Source organism: Rhinoraja longicauda, chromosome 10, assembly GCF_053455715.1.
Source record: "Rhinoraja longicauda isolate Sanriku21f chromosome 10, sRhiLon1.1, whole genome shotgun sequence".
Classification (NCBI taxonomy): domain Eukaryota; kingdom Metazoa; phylum Chordata; class Chondrichthyes; order Rajiformes; family Arhynchobatidae; genus Rhinoraja; species Rhinoraja longicauda.
Genome location: NC_135962.1, coordinates 40,217,770 through 40,234,224, shown reverse-complemented (window position 1 = coordinate 40,234,224; position 16,455 = coordinate 40,217,770). Strand labels below are relative to the sequence as shown.

The following is a 16,455-nucleotide window of genomic DNA, read 5'->3' as shown; positions in this document are numbered from 1 at the left end:
CTTTTTCGACGGTAACACTGCTCTCAAGACAGTTTCAGTGACTGCTCCAATTTCCTCTGTCCTATTGTCTTTCTCCTCAGTAAATACAGAGGAGAAATACTCTTTTCATACCTTGCCCATCCCCTGTAGCTCTACATGGAGGCGACCGCCTTGATTCCTGAGAGGTCCCACTCTCTCTCTAGTTACCCTTTTCCCCTTTGTGTTTTTATAAAAGGTTACAAAGGGAGGATTCCAAGGCCTATGGAAATATATTAGCTGCCTAACTGTCAACATGTTGATACAATTAGCAGTCAGTGGTCTTGTTCATAGTGCAATATTCAATTACAGTCATAATGCCTTTAAAACACTGCATACATATATAAACATAGAATTACATACATTTAATATAATGTGATAATTTTAAAGGTTAGGTTTGGATTATCTTGGATAAGTACTTGGGAGCTGAATGAGGAAAAACTTTAGGCCATACAGTTCTTTCAAATGTTACATTGTTGAGCATAAAACAAGATTTTGCATACTATTTTCTGGTACATAACAATGTCATAAAATTTAAATAACTAGAACTGCCCTCAAACATCTCTTTTTCATGCTAGCGGCTATATTAGGCATAGGCTTGGGCTGAAATAGATGATGATTATCTATCCCAGTTATTGCAAAACAAGTAAGCAGGAAAACTGAGCTCCCGCGAGAATGTCTTAAAATAGAAGGGAGAATGACAATGCCTCCAAAGGCAACCAACAACAGTGATAATTTCCAAAATCTGAAGTATAATTAGTCTTAATTATACTACTTCAGTTTCAAACTGCCCATATTTTTCATTTTTATTCCATGGAAGGAAGATTTAGCCGTAAAAAAAAACTTAGTGTGCATATTCTGTACTTAAAACTGTTCAACAAAATTGACAATTTCCCATCTAAATTTTTTTTTGTAGTTAGACATTGACAATTGCTTTTTGAGCTACGACATACTGTATATGTGGAGTTCCCAATATTTTGCTTTCTGAAGTTCACTTACAAAAGTGAAATAAGAGTTAATTTTGCTTTAGAAATGCTGCTTTCAATGCACAAGAAATCAAAAAAGGGCCTGAGAGGCAGGGGTGTGGGGGCGAGTGAGGAATTGCCAGATGTATCATTTGCATCATAACAATATCATCAGAACAATACACAGACAGGTGATCAATTCATTGGGCTTCATTACATCTTATATTGATATCAATTATATGTCAATAATTTATATTCCACAAGCCTCCTCATATCATTTCTCCTCTATCGGCCTAACCATCTGTTCCTTTCAATCTTTAGTTTTGTCCAATCTCCTCTTAAATACATCCATACTCATCCCTTCAACCAACCACACCTTGTATCTCCAAGTTCTCCATTCCTGCTACTCTTTCTGTAGAGGAGTTTCTTCTGAATTCTCTATTGGATTTGTTGCTAATTTTATACATCGGTAGTCTATTGTTATGCTCATTCAGCGTCAACCAACACTTTACATTAATTTAAAGGCCCCTTTTAAGTATCCCCCCCCCCCCCCCAATCTGTTCTTTTCTCAATCGGTGAATTTGTACTCCAAGATACTTGAATTCTTACACCTTGCCCAAGCATTGGAATGATATCAATGATTTGGAAAAGATTCTCCCTCGTTAGTTGTTAGCGAAGTCAGAGGTGGAGCGCTCTCCACCGTCAGCTTTTCATAATCACTATGGCCTATCTCCTCTTTCCAGAACCTGAACCTATGCGGACATTCCATCAAGTCAGGTGTCGGTCTATAAGGTGCGTTGCCATTGTGTTGAGCAATTGCGTCAGCTGTATTGGCTTTCCTTCATCCACTGCGATTGGCTGACAATGAACCTTAAAACCATGTTGCATTGGAACGAAATACTCAGAATAATTAAACAGGCCACAATGCACTTGTAGAGCTTTACAATGTTTAATACAGGTATATAAATGGCCTGAGAATAGTGATAACTGCAATTTCAATGTGACCACTGGTCCACGCCAACGGGGGATTAAAAGACTGATAAAAAATCCATGGTATTGTGTATGCTCCAGCTATCGTATTTTATCATTAGCTGCTTTTACTAGGTTTTATATTTTTTGTGACTAATTCCAGCTGGAGAACAAAAGATGTAATTTTCAACTGAGAACACACAGAGAAAGATGTTTGTAGTGACCCCGATATATGACAGAAACATAAAAGGAAATGTCCGTTCACTAACACTACTTTTAAGTACAGGAAGCCAGTGGTGGTTATTGCCATTATTCATTAAGAAGAACACTATTTCAACTGAACTGACAAATTTGGTAAACTAAACATTACTTTTAGTCAAAAAAGACCAAATAAAAATGAGAGATGAGGGTCATGTGTATAGCTGGATTGAGGAATGCAGGTAATCTGTGATTTCACATCGGGTAAGAGAATATGGTGAAGAACACTTGTTAAAAAGTACAGAGATAGGTTTGAAGAGCGAATTAGAAGAAATTCACACCAAATGTAATACACCAGGGGTGAAGGTGGCTGCAGGAATCAGCAACGGAAGTCAGCCCATCAAGAGTGAGTTTGCAGGTTTTGGGAACTAGTTGAATTTTATCTTCCTGTTTTATCTGAAATCTCCCATGACAGCAAACAGTCATGCAATAAGTCACACCATACCTGAAAAGAGGTTTATTGAACATGGATGTAAAATCATCTCTGCAGCCATTTGTCTTGAATATGGACAACTTTCCATGGAATTTAAAATAAAAGTTCAAGCCTCATCAATGTTTATTACATCTTGTGCTTTTTATATCAATACTCAGTAATCACATGAATGCTCCAATGTCGTTTTTTTATAATTCTAATCCAAATTTTTGCATATAATTCTTTTTGTCAATACTCGGGATTTCATAGAGTACAATTATGCAATTTTTAGACTAAAAAGTATTTCTTGAAACAATTTAAAAGATCAAATAATTTAAACAAAAAGATCTTAGAATTTTAAAACCAGCAGGATGAGGGATGGTTGGGAACAGTTTGAGACCATTTGACTAAGGTCCGATGTGTTTTCATGTGACTCCATTGTGACCGTGTCCTTTTTGAGCTCCATAAGGCAGCACAATGTTTTCCAGGCCCATGAAAGTAACAAAATAAGATGTAGCAATCGGCACAGATTTGGATAATGGGGCAGAGGCATGTAGCCTTGCAGTCTTCAGTCAAGTCTTGAGTCCGAAAGAAAACTTGGTGCTTGCAAGCCTAAAAATTGCAGGATTATTCAGCACAGTTTTGTTGTTGTAGTACTCTGATACAGCTTGCCTATTTTTCAGTCTGAATGGAGGTTACTGTGAATAAGTATAGTCCATCATCTGTTTGAATTCTCTGGGCTGTGCACACCTGTAGAGACCTTTTCTCTGGTCATCGCATTTGCACGCAATAACTGTACAATGAGATGCTCCCAATATCAGCCTAAGTGGTGGAAGTTAACTTTCCACAGAATCGCATGCTCACAGGCTGCGACCACCTTGATGGCTTTAATGAATGCCTTGCCCAAGGACTTCGATTGTAACTCGAGTCTCCGCTTGGAGGAACCATACAGTGGTTGCTTGCTTTGCCTGTTAATTGTAGGAATCATCTGCAATATATATACAAAAGGTTTCACATACACACTCCAATGTTAGCAGTGCAAAGTGTTTTCTATTTAAGTGTTTCAGGCAATTTTATATATATTTTTTTCAAATTGAAGGCACTTGGTTTTATGGCATGTCATGAACAGAAGGTGGTTTGGTTTTCTCACTTCAGACAGATGACCAGTTGTGTTCTTATGGCCACAAGCGAACTTCTATTTAGCCCATGTACTATTTGTGCCCAGTTCACATACAGTGGGCAGAAATGCATGCAGAGAGACCAAACGTGTAATAAAGCACGGCAAAGTTGACAGTGAAGGGGGCAGGAAAGAAATTAAATGTTTGCTATGGACAATCGTGAGATCAAGTATTCACAGCAGAATGAACAGCTGAGGACAAGGCCCCACAGTTTTCTAATGCTTTGCTGAAAATTTCTCAAGGGGAGTAATTGTCAGCAGATCTTTTACCCTGTTTTCAGTAGGAATTTTTTGTTTTGTTGGCCGCCCACTATATCTCATGTTGATAAGCATCTCCGTTCAACTGTAATAAAACCAGCTAAATCTTTGTGCTTTGTCAAAATCTCTAAGCTCGCTCGGAGCCCATCTAGATGCAGTTGTATTTTCAAATCCTTCCAAAGCAACAACAAAAAAATCTTTCTTGGGCTGACTACTTTTCATGGAACATTTTTGTTTTTTTAATTCAAATCTCGCATCCTTCTCACTCCCATGATGCTTTTCATCACCAATCGCACTGTTGGAATCTGCAGTCAGCTGATGAATCTTTGGTAATTTTTTTTGAAGGTCCATGTATAAAGACTCATTCTTTGTGCAATGCCTGATGAATCCTTTCACAGCCTCTGCCATAGTAAGGTCACCTTCGATGGCTTAACATGGCGATGAGAAGAGTGACTGGAAACAGCCATATATGTATTAATACGGAAACCGTGCCACCAGTTTTCAAGTCTAAATTAAGAAAAAAATCTAAAATTAGTACATTTCTTAAAGGTAAACTATTTCAAAAAGTGACAACAATATCAAAAGCTGTAATATTAATGTGTCTAGTAAAATACTGAAGTAGTTGCCATTTGCTTTATAATTTCACACTTTTCACTTGATAGGTACCCGATTAAGGCTCTAAATGAATAAGGCCTATATCATATACATGTTTCAAAACACGCAATGCTAGAAATACAGCATTAAGGATTCAGAAGAAAGGATTGTCTTAATGGAGTGCAGGAAGTCAATTTGTGCAAGGGGGTTCACTAAAGTTTTATACAGTTTTCCCAATTTTGCTTTCATCCCGGCACCTCTTGAGGCTTTTGTTGTTTTGGAAAAATAGATCTAATAAAAGGGGACAATTTGTAATTGTACTGGTAATATTCTTAGTTGGTTAAATCCCAATGTTTCTCTTAGAACTCCTTTGTTCCCAACTGTTAAGCCCTGCACTGATAACGTGCATCTTTTTGCAGAAAGCATAAAGATTAAAGATTTTTAAAAGATGTACTTCCATTTATACAGAGGCTTTCATGACTTCAGTCCTTCCCAAAGTGCTGTGCAGACAATGATTTCCCTTTGAAGTGTGGACATAGTGGTATTTTATGAAACACAGCAGCCAATTTATTTACTTGAACACAGTGATAAAATAGCTGCCCACCTGCTTTTTTTTTTGGATTATTGTTGTTTCGCATTTAGGATGAAAAAGCAGTTTTATGGAATGAGTGTAAATATTACAAAGGCAGTTAGTTGCCTTTAACCAACTGGCCCTTTAAATGTGCACACGTAGAGCTCCTTTGTGTTATTAACGGAAAACAATAACATTTGTTTACCATTCAGATATTTTGGTAAAGTATGCATAAAATGTAATGGAATTTGAAGCTTAATTTCCTTACATTTCTTAATTTGAAAAGTAGTTGACCAATGTAAAGGGCTTCTCAACCTGGTCTTTTATTTGATGGTTTTTATGATTATTTTGTCAATTATATTGACACGTTAATCTAAGCACAAGATTTGCATTATAAATACTCCCATCTTTGGAAAGAAACAGTGCACAATATAGTGATAGAATTATTGTAAATGAGATTAAAAAATAGGCATGGGAAGGGATCTCATGAGTCTAGAACCAATAGACAATAGACAATAGGTGCAGGAGTAGGCCATTCAGCCCTTCGAGCCAACACCGCCATTCAATGCGATCATGGCTGATCACTCTCAATCAGTACCATGTTCCTGCCTTCTCCCCATACCCCCTCACTCCGCTATCCTTAAGAGCTCTAACCAGCTCTCTCTTGAAAGCATCCAACGAACTGGCCTCCACTGCCTTCTGAGGCAGAGAATTCCACACCTTCACCACTCTCTGACTGAAAAAGTTCTTCCTCATCTCCGTTCTAAATGGCCTACCCCTTATTCTTAAACTGTGGCCCCTTGTTCTGGACTTCCCCAACATTGGGAACATGTTTTCTGCCTCTAATGTGTCCAATCCCCTAATTATCTTATATGTTTCAATAAGATCCCCCCTCATCCTTCTAAATTCCAGTGTATACAAGCCCAATCGCTCCAGCCTTTCAACATACGACAGTCCCGCCATTCCGGGAATTAACCTAGTGAACCTACGCTGCACGCCCTCCATAGCAAGAATATCCTTCCTCAAATTTGGAGACCAAAACTGCACACAGTACTCCAAGTGCGGTCTCACCAGGGCCTGGTACAACTGTAGAAGGACCAACAAGTATGTAGCTAGTTAAAGGGACTTCAAAGGTTTTATTGTCAACCATGCATGTCCAGGACATCTTTGTGGATTTGGAAGGCCAAATCCTGTGCCTTCATAGATCCTACAGAGGAAACGAGATGACACAAACACCCACAAGGATTGCTCTCTGTTAAAGGAATGGAACACTTATTTTAAAAATGTTTTTAATTGTGTTTCTGCATTAAAAACAAACAACTTTTTTAGCAATTGAAAAAAAGTATGAACACAGTTCTTGTGTCCATCCACTGGTGAGAGACTTTTAAAAACTTAAAGAAATCCTTCAGAGATGTTCCACCTGCAAACCAGAGGACAGGGTGTTTATGACTTGTCATGGCTTTTATAACAATTTGAGGATTTACATCAGGGAGCTCTGCTGCTGCTTTGAGCCCATGAGGGAGGGAGGCCCTCTAGTATCCAAACCTACTGAATACTGATGATGGACTGTGATTCCTGGCCCAGAATTCTATTAAAAAATAAAGTAACTTCTTGCCTGCCTTCCATTGCTAGATTTCAAAATGCTAAAGGGTTTATGCCACTGATGTAAGCTTATGCAAGAAAAGCTAAGAATTATAAACTATCGTAGAGATGTAGTACCTGAAGAGATCTCTTTAAAAAAAAAAAAAATTTAAATTTGGAGATACAGCACGGAAACAGGCCCTTTGGCCCATCGGGTCCATGCCAACCAGCGATCCCTACATATTAACACTAACCTACACACACTAGGGACAATTTTTACATTTACCAAGGCAATTTACCTACAAACGTGTACGTCCCTGGAGTGTGGGAGGAAACCAAAGATCTCGGAGAAAACCCATGCAGGTCACGGGGAGAACATACAAACTCCGTACAGATAGCACCCATAGTTGGGATCAAATCCGGGTCTCCGGCGCTGCATTTGCTGTAAGGCAGCAACTCTACCATTGTGCCACCGAGCAACGGTAGAAAGCAATTCAATTCATTTCACTTTAAAATGAGTTTAGCTGTCATTGTCTATTTACTGATGTTTTTAATTGTGTTGCAGTCATGTACTATGGATCACTGCTAGTTACTTCATAAGGAACAGTAAGTAGCTGAAGTTCTCTTTATTAAATATCAAATTTGTATCATGGATAATAAAATCTGATAAGCTCTGCAGGTCAGGCAGCATTTACGAGTGGAGAAAAGGGGAATGTTTTAGAGAGAAGACCCTCTGTCAGGGCTGTAATATTAATTTTTCCTTTTCCACCAATGCTGCCTGTCCTGCTAAATATTTCTCGCACTTTTGATATTTCATTCAGGTTTCCAACAGCTGCAGCTTTTTTCATTCATTTGCTGCTGAATCTCAAAATGCCGGAATCATCCCAGCGGCATTTGGATAGACATTGCTTCAATTTTATTCCATTGTTCACACCTGCATGAGTACAGTATTAATTAAAATATAACATATTTAAAGAAAAGATAATTAAAAGTGTGTCTGGTTGTTAATGGGAATGACATTAGCTCGTCTGGCATCACCAAAGTCCCAAATGTGTTTGACTGTCAGTATTACTGTGTTTAAAATAATAAACAGGCATGCTTCAGAAACTAAGGCTAATTAAAAGCTGTGCAACCCCTGAAGAATTAATTACAAATTCACCAATGTTCATTTAAAAAATGTGGATGTTGCTGGGAAGACCAGGGTTTATTGGCCCCTCGGCATGTTGCTGCCGCAGCCATTTCAAGGAGAGGTTTGGTAGGTCTGGAGTCACTGGCTCTTTATGGGTTTACTTCATTACTGGAATTTAAGTTCCACTTTATGGTGTGATTCGGACTCGTGTTTTTGGATCAAACATCTATAACTCTGGCTGTCAGTCCTTGGTACTTTATTCTTTCAAATCAAGATTACAGTCAGGGGTCACAGCCAGCATATTGACAATTGCTCATAAACCCAGAGGGCTCTGGAGGACGGGATATGGGATGATCTTTCCTCTTTTTTTCCAAAGCATTATGGATAGTAACCCATGGTAACAGCATGTGTGTATTCTACTTGTTTCTTTCCTTTAAGATCTTCCATAAAAATATGGTTCTTTTTCAAATCGGACAGAAGTAATACATGTCCTTGATAATAAAAACCAGAAGGTGGTTAGTCGTAAACCTGTAATTAGGAAAGGAATACTTTGTCCAATTAACCTATAGTCAGTTTACCGTTGGGGAAAATGTGATACAATCCTGAGTAAAGTTTCTCGAGCCTAAAGTATAGACTGAATAGAATTCATATTGAGTATCTTGCTCGACCAATCTCACCGTATTTCTTCAAAAGATAAGAAAAATAGAGTTGTTGTAATTAATTTACAAAACACCTTTTAAGATGCTATATAATAAATGTAGAGAGTATTGAACAGGTAGCGATCAGAGTCAAAGCAGAAAATGAAAATAGCAAGGATCAGACCTTGTTTCATGTTAAAGACAATTTCTATTCAATTTATAGAATTAGACTTCTGAAATGCAATTTCTAAATTTGTACATACATTATTAGATTGGATGGAGAGGAAAGGTGAGGTTATCTGCATTTGGAATGTTTAGAAAGTTTGCACATAACACTAAAATAGCTGATATTGTAGACAGTGAAGCAGGTTATCAAGAATTAAAGTTAGATCTCGATCATCTGTGTGAGTGGCCTGAAGAATTGTCAATGGACTTTATTTCAGATAAGTGTGAGATGTTGTATTTTGAGAAGCCAAATCAGGGTAGGAACTTCACAATGCACAGTAGAGCCCTGTGGAGTGTTATAGAACACTATAGGACCTGAGAGTAAAAGTACATAGTTCTGTAAGTAGCATCGCAGGTAGACAAGGGTGGTGAAGAGGCTTTTGGCACGATAGCCTCAGGGCATTTAGATATAACAGTTGTTCGTATTTAAATATACTTGTGAATTTCTGTTACAGTGATACAACACATTGGAGAGGCCGCAGGCAGCATCGTGTCACCCTGCTGTGGGAAAGAAGCAATCAAGCTGAGAAGAGTCCAGGGCGGCACAGTGGCGCAGCGGTAGAGCTGCTGCCTTACAATGCCGGAGACCTGGGTACGATCTTGACTATGGGTGCTGTCTGTACGGAGTTTGTACGTTCTCCCTGTGACCGTGTGGGATTTCTCCGGGTGCTCCGGCTTCCTCCCACACTCCAAAGACATACAGGTTTGTAGGTTAAATGGCTTCGGTAAAATTGTAAATTGTCCTTAGTGTGTAGGACAGTGTTAGTGTATGGGATGATTGCTGGGCCAAAGGGCCTGTTTCTGCACTGTACCTCCAAAGTCTAAAAGATTTGAGAATGTTGTCGGGACTTGAAGTACTGAGTTTTCGTGAGTGGTTGGGCAGGCTTGGATTTTATTCCTTGGAATGTAGGAGCCTGAGGGATATCTTGTGGAGGTGTGTAAAATCATGAGGGCCATAGATAAGGTGAATGCACACAGTCTTTTTCCTAGAAAAGGGGGGAGAACAAATGTGTGCAGAATTAAGGTGGAGAGGAAAGATTTAATAGGAACCTGAAGGGCCATTTTTTCACACAGTGTGTGGTAGATACATAGAACAAGCTGCCAGAGGAAGTGGTTGAGGCAGGTACAATAACAACATTTAGAAGATATTTGGATAGGAATGTTTTTATGGGTTATGAGTCAAATAAGGGCATACGATACGATAAAACGGAGGGAAACTTCAAACGGGACTAGCATAGATGAACATCTTGGTTGGCATGCATGAGTTGGCAAAAGGACCAATGCTGTATGATTTTATGACTCATATTTGGAAATGAAGAATTTAAAAGGGGTAGAGGAACAAAGGTATCTGGAGCTACGTACACAGATTAATAATGGCATTGAAAGAGGAAAGATGCCATGTTCTTGAGCTTATTTTTGAAGCATTAACAATGAAATGTATAGTACTTTTAATATTGCCTAACTCCTTGGTTAATGCCAATCACCAAATATGTTCTATAGGTCTGGTCACTATATTGCAAAAGGGATAAAGAGGGTCCTGACAGCAAAATTAATTTACAAAGATAGAAATGCAAGCTTACAATCTATCAGGAAAGAATGGTCACTCTTGAAAGAACGTGGCTGATGAACGACCTAATTAAGGAATCCTAAATGATAAGACAATTTGATAGACATAGAGGAGAAGAACAAAACCAGAGACTATTAATGCAGAATGGTAACATTAAAACCAGAGAGAGAATTAGGGAGAAACTTCTCATACCCAGGGTGGTAAAATGTTTAAGGTTACCATAATAGGGAGTGGCTAATATAAAGAAGACGAACATCGGAAGAAAGATAGATGAGTGTGTGGCCAAAATGAGATGGGGTTATCATGTTAAATTTAGATGGGCAGAATGGAAGAAGTCCTGGCATGTATTGGTTGGGTCAGACAGTAAAAGGTAGCTTAAATGAATAGCTGACTGCTTTAAATGTATAAACTCATAATAAATGTGTCTTGTTATGTACCTTATTATTACCATGAAACAATGGTTTAAAAATTGATAAAGCAAACACAACATGCATTAGCTCTGTATTCAAAATCGTCAAGGTCTAGAAGCAATATATTAAGGTTAGTTGTATGAAAAATAATGCTAATTACAAAGAGTGCACCAGAACAAGATTATGTTTAACAGGATTAACTGAAAGCAAAAGGCAGGGCCCTAATTTAGACTGCTGTTTAACGTACACAGATGGCCAAGGATAAAACAAGTGTGCTAATGAACAATGTGTAGGAAAATAACTGCAGATGCTGGTTCAAATCGAAGGTAGATACAAAATGCTGGAGTAACTCAGCGGGTCAGGCAGCATCTCAGGAGAGAAGGAATGGGTGACATTTCGAGTCGAGACCCTTCTTCAGACTCAAGAAGAAGGGTCTCTTCAGATCTCTGAAGAAGGGTCTCGACCCGAAACGTCACCCATTCCTTCTCTCCTGAGATGCTGCCTGACCCGCCGAGTTACTTCAGCATTTTGTGTCGACCTGCTAATGAACAATAGTACTCGCAATGTATGCGGAAGGCAGGGTACTAATTTGGACTCTGATGTCTGAACATTAAGGAGCAATGTAGGGGCTGAAACATCTAAAGTGCTATGTGGCTAATGCAAACATTTGTGACAGAATTATAGAAATGTACAAGGAATATTTCAGAGAACAAACGGTTGTGAAGGAATCAATCTGCAGAAGAGTTGGGGATGTTAATAAATGAGAGAAAATGCATTTTTAAAAGGAAAGGGTTAAGAAAATTCTGTAAATTGGTAGTGAACAGGTAAGATCAAGATCATAAGACCCAGGAGCAGAATGAATTGGCCTCCATTGCGATTTGTGGCAATGAATCAGAAGCAAAAACAGAATTCAGGAGCAAAATTCAGATTCTGGTTAAAGAAATTTCTCGTCATCTCCATTTTAAAGGTATGCTCTTTTATTCTGAGGCTGTGCCGTTTGGTCCTATCCACGTCCACTCTAGGACTTTCATAATTCGGTATGTCTCAATGAGATCCTTCTTCATCCTTCCCAAACTACAGCGAGTACAAGCCCAGAGCCATCAACTGCTCATACGTTAACCCCGGATTATTTTCGTAAAACCCCCGCTGGACCCTCTCCAATGCCAGCATCTTCCTCAGATATGGTGCCCAAAACTGCTCATAATAATCCAAATGTGGTCTGACCAGCACCTTATAAAACCTCAGCATTACGTACGAGTCCTCTTGAAATTATGCTCGCATTGCATTTGCCTTCCATACCACCAATTCAACCTGCAAATCAGCATTTAGGGAATCCTGCACCAACACTCCAAGGTCCCTTTGCACCACCAATTTCGGAATCCTCTCCCCATTTGTCTGCACACTTTGCTATGCTATATTCCATCTGCCACTTATTTGCCCACTCTCCCAACCTCTTCTGTCCAAGTCTTTCTGCAGACTCCGTTTCCTCAACACTATCTGACCCTCCACTTCGTATCATCCGCAAACTTGGCCGCAAAGCCATCAATTCCATCATCCAGGTCATTAACATTTCACATGAAAAATAGCCGACCCAACACTGACCCCTGTGTAACATCATTAGTCACCGGCCGCTGCCAGAAAAGCCCCCCTTTATTCCCACTGTTTGCCTTCTGCTAGTCAGCTAATCTTCTATCCATCCTCGTACCTTGCCTCTAATACTATGGGCTCACATCTTGTTTGGCAGCCTCATGCGCTTTAACAAAGGCCTTCTGAAAATTCAAGTAAACAACATCCATTGACTCTCCTTTGTCTATCTTGTTCGCTACTTAATCAAAGAATTCCCACAGATTCAAAGAAAATAAATGAAGGGTTATGATTTAATACTGTCAATATCAATAATGTCAATTATTGAGAGAGATCTAAATAAATGTAAGCAGAACTATAAGGTTATAAACACACATCATTATTTCTTGTTTCTCAATATCAACGTGCCCAGGATTGGGAAACAAGAGAGACATTTATGTGGCAACTTTCACATCCTTCCAATGTCTTACAATTGATGATTTTATTGTTAAAATTGTTATTTTATTTTCAATAACAGCCATATGGTAAAAAAGCGTGAGAGAAAAGATAATGGGCAAGTATAACTAGAAGGAAGAGAGCTCATCACGTGCTTGGACGGTGACCTCTGAGCTGCTGAAGAACAGACTGCGACTATCATCTTTGTTAATGACAGCTTCTTTGTACTGGAAGCAACCTTCTCAATAAATCTGTTGTGTTTACAACCAGTATACCTTCACCCATTGTGGTTTGTTGCTGTCATGAACAAGTCTACCAATTTGAGATAAATAAAATCTTAAAAGTAAGACAAACTCCAAACAGGCAAATTTTACCCATTAACCTATTTTGTGTGCACTGTATACTTTAGACAGTTCTGTATCACAATTGTATGTAATGGAAGCATTGGCCACAATATGGGCCTGGTACAGGGTTGACAGAATTCTAAGCAGTGCATAACTGGTTGGGTTTAAAATGCTGCCAAATAGCACTCACTAATGTATGACTTTAATATGACATCATTAATTATATCAATGATTGAGTGGGAAATAGAATGAACCTTAATTAGATGGCAATTTGTCTATTATTATATTGCACAATGGCTAAAAATGTGATACTGCCTTGGACATCGAAATGACAGGTTCACACATTTAGTACACACACGGGTGTCTGGAATTGAGAAACAAAAACAGGAAGGGACACTTACAAAAATGACATTCACACCTTCAAAGTCATCCTTTGCTCAATGACTTTTACCTTTCATTGATATCCGTTTTGTAAAGTCCCTACCTGGCCCAGTTTCTATGTATCTAAAGAATCTCCTGATGTGATTATCCTGAACGGAGAAGGCAGCTAAGAGTAAATCGGGGATGGATGGACAAAAAGATTGTCAGTGATGCTCACAGCCCGAGAATTAATGAATTAATAAAATGGTGCAGCAGAAACTATTATAGTTTCTGCAGTGGAACATAATTGGAAGAAGACAAAGGACCAGCTTCTGACTTGAAACAATTTGAGACAGGTAACTGCAAATCAACACCCATTTTATATCTTTCCTGATTTTTATGTTCATTTATCAGAAAATAAAAATCAGGACATTTATAAATCTGTTTCTTTTGCCCTTTTGAAATTATATTTTAACTGATATATGGCTTGAAGAGATCAGAGAATAAACAAGGTTTAAAAAAATGAATTAACATTGAGATGAATGAAGCTGGTTTCATTTATTTTATGGGAATGGAATCAAAGTCCTAGAATATCCTATGTGCAGCATGGGTTCTTTTGCATCTATATGTAGAAGATGTCTTAAACTTAAAAATCTAAATTAAGATCTTGTATCAAAAAGATTGAAACACAGCATCACTTTCGATTTAAGTAAGTGTTTTGTATATTAAATGGGATTCACCTTAGTTGCTTTGTTGGCTAGTTGCTAATCTATTGATTTAACCGCATCCAATAAACACTAAAATGCTTATTTTGTTCCCCGCCATTTTACTTACTGTTGCGAGGCTGGTCGACTTTCCGGCACTCCCCTTCTGTAACGGTTATGTCATCGATCGCAATATCCCCCTCTATGCCAGGCCCTCGAATGCCTTCAAATATCAGCTGTAGAACAAATAATAAAGATTAGTCCCGCAAGCAAACATGTTGTGTTAACATGCTAGTGATAGTAACTACAGGAATAGAGGAGAATAAGGCAAACGAATGCTTGGCTGAAGAGCTGATGTAGGCGGAAAGGGCTTTAGCTACTTGGGCAGATGTGAACTGTGCAAGAGGACCAATGTCTTCACAGGAACACTTGCTAGTACTACTTGGGAAGGTCTAAACTCATTTAGCAGGGGAGTGGCCACAGTTGAGGTTCTGAAAGGCTAGAGCATTGTGTTGTATATTTATCTCAGGGCAGCAAGGAACTATAAAGCTGGTGAGCCTTAATCTGTGGTGGGGAAGTTATTAGAAGGGATTTTGAGATCGGGATTTATTTGCATTTGGGAAGGAATGGAATGAATATGGATAATCAACATGGATTATGTGTCGGAAATCATGTCTCACAAGTTTGAATTTCTCAAAGAGGTGACAAGAGGATTGATGAGGGCAGGGTTTCGTAAGGCCTTTGACAAGATGCTCATCTGGAAGATTTTAACATATGGGATATATGGCAAACTACATTGGATACAAAATTGGTTTGGTGGTCAGAAGCAGGGGGTGACAGTGCAGGGTTATTTTTCAGACTGGAGGCCTGCGATAAATGGTGTGCTGCAGGAATTGGTGCTGGGTCCCTTGTTTGCCATGTATTATGTTACAGTTGTAAATAACTGGTCAGGCTGCACTAGGAGTATTGTGTGCAGTTCTGATTGCCACATTACAGGAAAGATATGATTAAGCTCGAGAGGCTGCAGAAAAGATTCACATGGATGTTGCTTGGATCAGGGGGCTTGAATTATCACATAGATTGGATAGATTGGGTCTGTCCATTCCTGGAGCAAAGGAGGCTGAGAGGTAACATGATAGAGGTATATAAAATTCTGAGATGCATTGATAAGATACATAACGAGGGTCAGTTTTCTATAACAGGGTGTCTAGAGGATGTAAGTTTAAGGTGAGATGGAAAAGGTTTCAAGAGGATCTGAGGAGTAATTCTTTCACACAAAAAAAATAGTTGGTAGTTGTAATGAGCTGCCAGAGGAGGTGTTGGGGGAAGAAATATTAACAGCATTTAAGATTCACCTTGATAGGTGGTTGAATGAGCAAAGCATAGATGGATATGGAACTTATGTAGACTAAGACACAGTGGGCTGAAAGGGTTGATTCTATTCTGCACAACATGATGACTATAACATAATTTTCTAAAGAGCAGGTTAGAGGAAACACTGTTTAAAAAAAATAAATCAAATTACTACTTAAGAATTTCACACTCAGTGGATGTTCGTCTAAACCTACAAACCAGCTTCACTCTCTTGCTTCAAACACCTTAAACCTTTCTTTTGCTGGAAGGATGATTCCATAATTCTGTGCTCCCAGTGAAATGTTGCCCTTAATAAGCTTCTTAAATAACAGCATTATTGATACTGGCCACCTTCTTGCCCTGCTTTGAGAACTGTTTCCTGCTGGAAATGGACACTGGGGGAGCACATTTTATTTATCCTTGTGCATGCAACGGCAGTCATGAAGAAAGGCACATTTTCCTTCCTGGTAACACCAAACCTTCCCAAACTTTTAATGTCTGATATATGATTCATTTAATCCTGCTTAAAGTGCCCAGGAATCAATTTTTGTGGAACATCTAATATTAGAACACATTGATTCTTCTATTTGAAGTACTGCTAACCTTATTAGACTTGAATATCAGAATGCATTGAAGTAGACTCACAGCCACTGTTGTGTAACGTTAAATTGCCCAAAGCAATTTAGAATCCTGAAAGAAGACCTCTCATCGACCAGGAATACATTTGAACACTCTTCCAGAATTCATTTCCCAAGTAGAAGCATTTCTTTTAATAAACCTGCCCTGTTGTGCCACTCGAATTCAATTTGAACCTGTCCAATTCACTCATTCCTTTTCAGTCTGTACTGACACATTTTCATTGGAATCAGTGCTGAGGCTGCATTGGGAAGAATAGCCTGCATTTTT

At 38.8% G+C, this 16,455-nt stretch overlaps 1 protein-coding gene across 2 annotated transcripts in view; it reads right to left on the bottom strand.

Moving 5' to 3' along the window:
* Positions 1 to 1,652: 1,652 nt before the first annotated feature.
* Positions 1,653 to 16,455, bottom strand: part of mdga2a (MAM domain containing glycosylphosphatidylinositol anchor 2a) — a 712,576-nt gene continuing 697,773 nt past the window's right edge. For both annotated transcript variants that reach the window (XM_078406708.1, XM_078406709.1), the window contains 2 exons: positions 14,327 to 14,432; positions 1,653 to 4,561 (listed from right to left, as the gene is read on the bottom strand). In XM_078406708.1, the coding sequence (XP_078262834.1) occupies positions 4,470 to 4,561; positions 14,327 to 14,432 (198 nt within the window). In that variant the 3' untranslated portion in view covers positions 1,653 to 4,469. The remainder of the gene's footprint in view (positions 4,562 to 14,326; positions 14,433 to 16,455) is intronic.